This window comes from Triticum aestivum, chromosome 7B (genome assembly GCF_018294505.1).
Source record: "Triticum aestivum cultivar Chinese Spring chromosome 7B, IWGSC CS RefSeq v2.1, whole genome shotgun sequence".
In the NCBI taxonomy this organism is placed as follows: domain Eukaryota; kingdom Viridiplantae; phylum Streptophyta; class Magnoliopsida; order Poales; family Poaceae; genus Triticum; species Triticum aestivum.
In genome coordinates, this window is record NC_057813.1 from 540638251 (window position 1) to 540647408 (window position 9158).

Below are 9158 nucleotides of genomic sequence, written 5' to 3' on the forward strand. Positions count from 1 at the left end.
GGGCTACTACGAGCACTAGTAAGGTACACATCAATAACATGTATATCAAATATACCTTTGTTCATTTTTCCATCCTTCTTATCCGCCAAATATTTGGGGTAGTTCCGCTTCCAGTGACCATTTCCTTTGCAGTAGAAGCACTCAGTTTTAGGCTTAGGTCTAGCTTTGGGCTTCTTCACGGGAGTGAAAACTTGCTTCCATTCTTCTTGAAGTCCCCTTTCTTTCCCTTGCCCTTTTTATTGAAACTAGTGGTCTTGTTAAGCATCAACCCTTGATGCTCTTTCTTGATTTCTACCTTCGCCGATTTGAGCATTGCGAAAAGCTCGGGAATCGTTTTTGTCATCCCTTGCATATTATAGTTTATCACATAGTTCTAGTAGCTTGGTGATAATGACCAGAGAACTCTGTCAGTCACTATCTTATCTAGAAGATTAACTCCCACTTGATTCAAGCAATTGTAGTGCCCAGACATTCTGAGCACATGCTCACTAGCTAAGCTATTCTCCTCCATCTTGTAGGCAAAGTACTTGCCAAAGGTCTCATACCTCTCGACACGGGCATGAGTCTGAAATAGCAATTTCATCTCTTGGAGCATCTCATATGCGTCGTGGCATTCAAAACATCTTTGAAGCCCTAATTCTAAGCCATAAAGCATGGCGCGCTAAACTATCAAGTAGTCATCATATCGAGCTTGCCAAACGTTCATAACGTCTGTACCTGCTCCTGAAATAGGTCTGTCACCTAGCGGTGCATCAAGGACATAATTCTTATGTGCAGCAATGAGGACAATCCTCAAATCACAGACCCAGTCCGCATCATTGCTACTATCATCTTTCAACTTATTTTTCTCTAGGAACATATCAAAAAACATAGGGGAGCTACAACGCGAGCTATTGATCTACAACATAATTTGCAAATACTATCAAGACTAAGTTCATGATAAACAAGTTCAATTAATCAAATTACTTAAGAACTCACATGTAGATAGACATCCCTCAAGTCATCTAAATGATACGTGATCCAAATCAACTAAACCATGTCTGATCATCACGTGAGATGGAGTAGTCATCAATGGTGAACATCTCTATGTTGATCATATCTACTATATGATTCACGTTCGACCTTTCGGTCTCCAGTGTTCTGAGGCCATGTCTATACATGCTAGACTCGTCAAGTTTAACCCGAGTATTCTGCATGTGCAAAACTATCTTGCACTTTGTTTGTGAATGTAGAGCCTATCACACCCGATCATCATGTGGTGCCTCAGCATGAAGAACTGTCGCAACGGTGCATACTTAGGGAGAACACTTATACCTTGAAATTTTTAGTTAAGGGATCATCTTATAATGCTACCGTCGTACTAAGAAAAATAAGATGCATAAAGATAAACATCACATGCAATCAAAATATGTGACATGATATGGCCATCATCATCTTGTGCTTTTGATCTCCATCTCCAAAGCATCATCATGATCTCCATCGTCACCAGCTCGACACATTGGTTTCCATCGTAGCGTCGTTGTCGTCTCACCAACTATTTCTTCTACAACTATCGCTACCGCTTAGTGATAAAGTAAACAATTACATGATGTTTGCATTTCATATAATAAAGTGACAACCATAAGGCTCCTGCCAGTTGCCGATAACTTCTACAAAACATGATCATCTCATACAACAACGTAAATCACATCATGTCTTGACCATATCACATTACAACATGCCCTGCAAAAACAAGTTAGACGTCCTCTACTTTGTTGTTGCAAGTTTTACGTGGCTGCTACGGGCTTCTAGCAAGAAGCGTTCTTACCTACGGCACAAAACCACAACAGTGATTTATCTAGTTTGTTGTTTTAACCTTCAACAAGGACTGGTCGCAGTCAAATTCGACTCAACTAAAGTAGGAGAAACAGACACCCGCCAGCCACCTTTATGCAAAACTAGTTGCATGTATGTCGGTGGAAACGGTCTCATGAACATGGTCATGTAAGGTTGGTCCGGGCTGCTTCATCCAACAATACTGCCGAATCAAAATAAGACATTGGTGGTAAGCAGTATGACGATCACCGCGCACAACTCTTTGTGTTCTACTCGTGCATATCATCTAAGCATAGACCTGGCTCGGATGCTACTGTTGGGTAATGTAGCATGCAAATTTCAAAAAAAATCCTATGCTCACGCAAGATCTATCTAGGAGATGCATAGCAACAAGAGGGGGAGAGTGTGTCTACGTACCCTCGTAGACCGAAAGCAGAAGCGTTTAGCAATGCAGTTGATTTAGTTGAACTTCTTCTCGTTCCGACCAATCAAGTACCGAACGTACGGCACCTCCGAGTTTTGCACACGCTCAGCTTGATGACATCCCTCGAATTCTTGATCAAGCAGAGTGTCGAGGAAGTAGATGAGTTCTGTCAGCACGACGGCATGGTAACGGTGACGGTGAATTGATCCGTGCAGGGCTCCGCCTAAGCACTACGAGAATATGACCGGAGGCGTAAACTATGAAGGGGGCGCCACACACGACTAACAATTGTTGATGTGCGTTTTAGGCGCCCCCTCCCCGTGTATATATAGGTGGGAGGGGGAGGGGAGCAGCCTTGGGGCATCCCAAGTAGGAGGGATCCTACTTGGGCTCCTGCCCTAGGCCGGCGCCCCTCTTTCCTTCTTTTGGCAATGAGGGGAAGGAGGAGGTCGCACCCCCTCCCTCCCCCCCCCTTTCCGTTCTCCCACCAAGGGGGAAAGGCAGGAAGAGGTGGCACCCCCTATTTTCCTTCCTCTAGGGCCTGCGGCCAGGGAAAGGGGCGCACCAGACCCTTGTGGGCTGGTCTGTCCCTCCCTCGGCCCATTAAGCCCATATCCTTGCCGGGCTTGCCTGGAACTCCTTTCCGATGACCCGATATGTACCCGGTTCCCTCAGGAACACTTCCGCTGTCTGGATACCATCGCCCTATATATCAATCTTTACCTCTCAACCATTTCGAGCCTCCTCATCATGTCCGTGATCTCACCCGAGACTCCGAACAACATTCGGTCACCAAATCACATAACTCATATAATACAATATCGTCATCGAACGTTAAGCATGCGGACCCTACGGGTTCGAGAACTATGTAGACATGACCGAGACACCTCTCCGGTAAATAACCAATAGCGGAACCTGGATACTCATATTGGCTCCCACATATTCTATGAAGATCTTTATTGGTCGAACTGTTATGACGACATACATTATTCCCTTTGTCATTGGTACGTTACTTGCCCGAGATTCGATCGTCGGTATCTTCATACCTAGTTTAATCTCATTACCGGCAAGTCTCTTTACTCGTTCCATAATACATCATCCTGCAACTAACTCATTAGTCACTTTGCTTGCAAGGCTTCTTATGATGTGTATTACCAAGAGGGTCATACCTCTCTGATACTCGGAGTGCCAAATCCTAATATCGATCTATGCCAACCCAATAAACACCTCCGGAGATACCTATAGAGCATCTTTATAGTCACCCAGTTATGTTGTGACGTTTGATAGAACACAGGGCATTCCTCCGATATCCGGGAGTTGCATAATCTCATAGTCGAAGGAATATGTATTTGACATGAAGAAAGCAATAGCAATAAAACTGAACGATCATAATGCTAAGCTAACGAATGGGTCTTGTCCATGACATCATTCTCCTAATGATGTGATCCCGTTTATCAAATGACAACACATGTCTATGGTTAGGAAACTTAACCATATTTGATCAATGAGCTAGTCTAGTAGAGGCTTACTAGGGACACGGTATTTTGTCTATGTATCCACACATGTATCAAGTTTCCGGTTAATACAATTCTAGCATGAATAATAAAGATTTATCATGAAATAAGGAAATATAAAATAACAAATTTATTATTTCCTCTAGGGCATATTTCCTTCAGATGCATGTGTTATCTAGAGCATATGGAGAGATGTAGGTGTGATCTAGATCATATGGAGATATGCGGGCATTGCACAAGTGTTGTGTGGGTATTTGGATTGGACCTAATACTTGATTTTTTATGTTGTTTCCCTTGAAATTGCCTTGTGCTCCTGGAGGATTTACTTGATAGGTGGCCTTGTACTCGTCAGAGTCTTCACCCGGTAGGTAGCCTTGTACTCCAATGGAGCCTTCTCCACTTGGGGAAATTCTGTTAGGGGAGGTAGATGAGAAAGTTCTATCAGTGTCTATTCTTATCTTTGCTTACCCTAGATCTAGGAGGGGGTATATATAGTTCCACCCACGAAGGGGTAAGTGGGTAAGGGAAGATACATGGGATGGGCCAATAGGCATGCACACAGGCAGGGTCGGGTGTCCCGACATAAGTTGGAAAGTCCAACATGTCGGATATCCCGGACATGCCTGTTGGACGTCAGGCCGGATAGTCTGACATGTTAGACCTGGGTTGGACATTGTGACTTGGTTGTGCACCATGTGTCATATTTGTTCTTCATGCCTTCATCTTCATGGTTACTTCTCCACTTCCTGCTTCCTTCTTGAATGATGTAGTTGTTCTATTGTGCTTGACCTCCTCCATGCAATGGTGATGTTTGTGGAAACCTAAAGATGCATGAGGTAGGAGCGTCAACTAGTATACGATCCTCGAGAGAGCAAAGTAGACATGTGTAATGGAGAAGTTTCACCTTTATATGTATGATGTTGGAGATGAGTGTGTCTCTTGATGATGGAACACTTAACATGGTAGTGTCTTACCTTGCATAACAATTATCTCCACTGGCCCGTACAAGAAAAGTAGGATTACATTCCCACTCCAGAGCTAGGTGACCGATCCAGAACGCCTGGTGCAGAATAATGAATTTGCCTGGTGTTCCTATCCATGCTAATGAATATACCAGGTGCTCCAAGCTAGACTAGTGTTTGCTCTTCAGGACACCAACCAAACAAGTTGCACGCTGGCCTCACGGAAACTCCAGGCCAGGCAAATCTTTGTGAGATCTCAAACTCACCAACTATATTCCTATATACCCCCCCCCCCCCGAGCCTCTCGTGCCACACTCTCCCAGTGTGACTCTTCTTCAACACGATGACCGCTACCGGGCAATCTAACATACCGCCCTCCTCCTCCTCCTAGCTCCCCCCCCCCAACTCTCCTCTCCAAATTGCTGCTTGGTGCGGCTACCAGGACCGAGTCTCCCGCCGCGCACTAAGGACAACAACTTGAGATCTGGTGCCTTGCAATCTCTAATGAGCCCAACCTGTTGCATGCTCCCATCCTCGGCGCCGCTCCTAAGGCCACCGCGACCGCGTTGTCACCTCTCACATCCTCCCCCACATAGCTCTGGAAGGCCGCTCCCATTGACACCTTGAAGGTGCTGGACGAAATGTCTTCTCAATTTTTTTGTAAATATATGATGTTTAAATGAGTAATAAATTGAATGTTCAATTATATTGGAGGGATATTTTGAGGATTCATTGTTGGTGTAGTATGTTGATGAATTTCTTGAGGATGACGATAATTCATCGTTAGTGTTTGACTTTTAAAAGTGATTTTCATAATTATGGATTTAGTAGTTCAGCATGTAGCTTGGTCTTTCTTTCCACCGTTTTCTGTTTTGTTGGTTGTGAACAGTGATGTACTCATTTTCCTCATCTAATATAACACGTGCAATTCTATTGCATGGTTCAGAAAAAATATATGGATCTGTATTGTATTGGGTAGGAACATTAAAGTTTGAATTATTATGATGTGAAATTGGAGTTAAAATAGGGTTCGTGTGCATAAATACAAGATAAATGAAGAAAGTGAAATGTAGAGAGAGGGACTAGGCTTTCTCTAGAAATGACCTGCAAACAAATCAGTAATCTTTCGTCATAAGAAACATGGGAAAGACCTTTGAATGAGAAGAGGATCATTACCAGAGGGAAATGAATCTAATAAACATGCCGTTTTCAGAAGGTTTGGAACTGGTGATCAACAAAATGTCGTTATTGTATTTTTCTTGCAAGATCAACAAAATGAGTACACAAAATGAACCATATAGGAGATTTTCCTAACCCCAAAAGTAGGAAAACACTACAGTACTGCACTTGTACTAGCTGCTTGCCGTTACTGTAATTTTGAACACTGAAGATTTAGTGGCCTTTCACTTGTGACTTCACTCGTGAACTTTCTATGGTCTGAATTTGACATAAACCCAGAGAGATGGACACAGAGTGCCCGACATAAAGTAACACAGAACGCCAGATTTCAAAACTAGCATCTGATTAGAAGATCATAAAACAACGCGAACAGAGAGAGCAGAAGATAGTCATGGATAAAGCCACGGTGGCAGCAAGAGAACACATATTTAGACATTCATTGCTAACTACACTACATACTGGAAACTTGCGAATAAGCTGGCACTAGTCTAGCAAGCGGCAGCTGCACGCAATGGCGGAGCATCTAGCTTGATCCTCTCCCTTGTGCCCCTCCAGCGCCTTCCATGGGGTAGAAGCTCCAAGGTCTCTGGTTGATCACTGCTTGGCTTTCCGGCTACCATTGCGAGACCTCTTTCGGCTCTCCTTGGAGCCGCCAGGCTTCGGTTGGGTAGACCGGGCGTTAGGAATAGGCACACGATGCTCACTAGCCAAAGCAGGGAAACCAGCGGCAGGGTTTCTGCAAAATGAAAACAATTACATTTAGCACAGCTGAAGTTTCTGCGAGCAAGTAATCCAGGTTGCATTTCATGCAAACTCTAAGTTCTGAGACATCAAGCTCGCTAAGTTCTGATTATTTTCAATTAATGTAAACGATCAGATATTATCAAAGGAAACTAGATTTTCTGAGTGCAAGAGGGTTGCATAACCCAATAAGCTTAAATGGATATATCAACAATTTCAAGTTAGATGAGCACAAGCCAACGTTAGAGATACTTGCAGTCCAGACAGTAATGCACTAGTTGTTTGTCAGCATGGTTGAGCAATGAAAACCATCAGCAATAGAATTTTATTCATACAGCTTATGGTGAAAACCATGAGCATCTTACCCGAAAGTACGGCAGACTCCTGCATGGCTGTGTGAGCACCAATAGGCCTATCCTTCAACATGTTCTGGCGCAGTGCCATGTTCTCAGCTGCGCAGCACTGAAGTGCGTAGCTGAGGCGGCGACACTCCGCCTCAAGATACTTGCTCTTCGTCTCCAAGTCCTTCACATATGACTTCTTCCTCTCCCTTGATTTCATGGCAGAATCCCTATTCCTCATTTGCCTGACAAACTCACCAAACACACAACTTGTAAGAGGCTATACGTCCCAAATAGCCTTGCAATTGAGAAAACAAACATCCCTACTTCTCAAACAATAATACTGGATAGTTATCATCTGGTTAAGAATTTTTTTGAATTTAAGACGATTCTTTCAGCAAGAAAAAATAAGACTCCGTTTAACCAAGAGATGTACTCCCTCCGTCCGAAAATACTTGTCGTCAAAATGGATAAAAAGAGATATATCTAGAACTAAAATACGTCTAGATACATCTCATTTTATTCATTTTGATGACAAATATTTCCGGACGGAGGGAGTACAAATTGTGGCTCTTTTAGCCAAGGTTATGCACATGTCAACCGATAAGTTATGCAATTATAAAATTTTAGTGACCTCACCTCATGTACTTAAAATTTCTTCCAATGAGCAACATTCACCATACGGAACAACATCTCTGAAAGCTTAAGAGTTTGTTACAATTTTGAGCATTTTAGTAGTACTACGGATTAGGTTAAGTATGACTATGACAACGACCCTCCAGATAATTGATCCTTAAGCTTCATGTAAATTCTAAGTTCTACGGGCAAACAAGATAAACGAAAATGCCCAATTTTAGATGACAGACGATATATATCCAGCGACAAATAACAAAATTGCATACCTCCTCTTCTTCTTGCTGATGGGATCATCGCCATCGACCTCCGTTTCGGGCGTCACCACCTCCGCCTCTGTCTCCGGCGTCACCACCTCCACCCCTTCTTCCTCCCTCCTAGAGTCCCCATCGGTGCTGCCCCCAGCCTCAGCCTCACTCCCGTTCCCCTTCTCGCCCCCCTCCTCCCCACCATCGAACAGCGCGTCGAAGAACTCATCCACGCTGATCCCGTCCACCGGCTCCGCCCCCGCCGCCTCGTCCTCCTGCATCAGAAACCTCTCGATCTCCGACAGCACCTCCTCGCCGGCGTGGCTGGACCGGGAGGTCACCGACTCCGGCGACCCCGCCTCCGCCGCATCGAGCGGAGGCGGGGCGAGGAGCTCGGAGACTGCGGCGGACTCGCCGGCGAAGGAGGCGAGGAGGGCGTCCAGGTCGAGGTCGGTGTCCATGGGTGGGGTGAGATGCTATTTTGTCTCGGTCTCTGGCCGCCGGTTGTTATATAGCGGACTCGTGTGCTTCGGGTTTTTTGCTTCGTGGAGAAGGAGAGGAAGGTTCGTGGAAGTTGACGGTGAGGGGTACAGAGGGGTTGAATGGGACCCACGCGGAGTGGTGCCGTGGCCTGGCCAATGGGAGAGACCGGAGGCGCCACGCTGGCTCGTTGGGTTTTCCTGGGGGGCTTTGGGCCGGTCTTGCTGGGTTGGGCTGCTGAGATGGACTTTGAAAAGATTCATGACTCTCAAAGTTTTATTTTATAGGTAGACTATTAGTCATGAATTTAAGAGCTCAAATTTTGAAGCTCACAATTTAGCGAAGCATGCTCTTTCTCTCGGGGATGGCCGCCATGTTTGATTAGATCACCCTGAAGATTTTCCCTTCATCCCTGTAAACATTGTGACAATCAATAACTTCGCGAGGTTGTCTAAAAAAAAACTATCCCTCAAAAATAGACTTTATACTCCCCCCATAACTAAATATATACCATTTTAGAGATTCCACTATAGATTACATACGGTGCAAAATGAGTGAATCTGCACTCTAAAATATATCTATATACATTCATATGTAGTTCATATTGAAATCTCTAAAAATACTTATATTTAGAAAATGAAGGAGTAGATAGACTAAACAAACTCATTTTATATGACGAAGAAAAAGGATTGATTTTTTTAAAGACAATTGCCCAAGTATTATCTCATAAGTGTTGTATCTAAGTGATGTTGCACTTATTTCATTCAATGATTATTTTTACATTTGCCCAAGTACTATGGGCAGGCTTTTGGAAGTTGTGA

The 9158-nt window shown here is 44.1% G+C and overlaps 1 protein-coding gene across 1 annotated transcript; it reads right to left on the reverse strand.

Annotated features, from left to right (window-relative positions):
- Positions 1–6220: 6220 nt before the first annotated feature.
- Positions 6221–8375, reverse strand: LOC123159001 (bZIP transcription factor 50). Its single transcript, XM_044576805.1, has 3 exons — positions 7879–8375; positions 7001–7221; positions 6221–6630 (listed from the first exon to the last, which is right to left on the reverse strand). The coding sequence occupies exons 1-3, from the start codon at positions 8316–8318 to the stop codon at positions 6383–6385; spliced, it is 909 nt and encodes a 302-aa protein (XP_044432740.1). The 5' UTR covers positions 8319–8375; the 3' UTR covers positions 6221–6382.
- Positions 8376–9158: the final 783 nt, after the last annotated feature.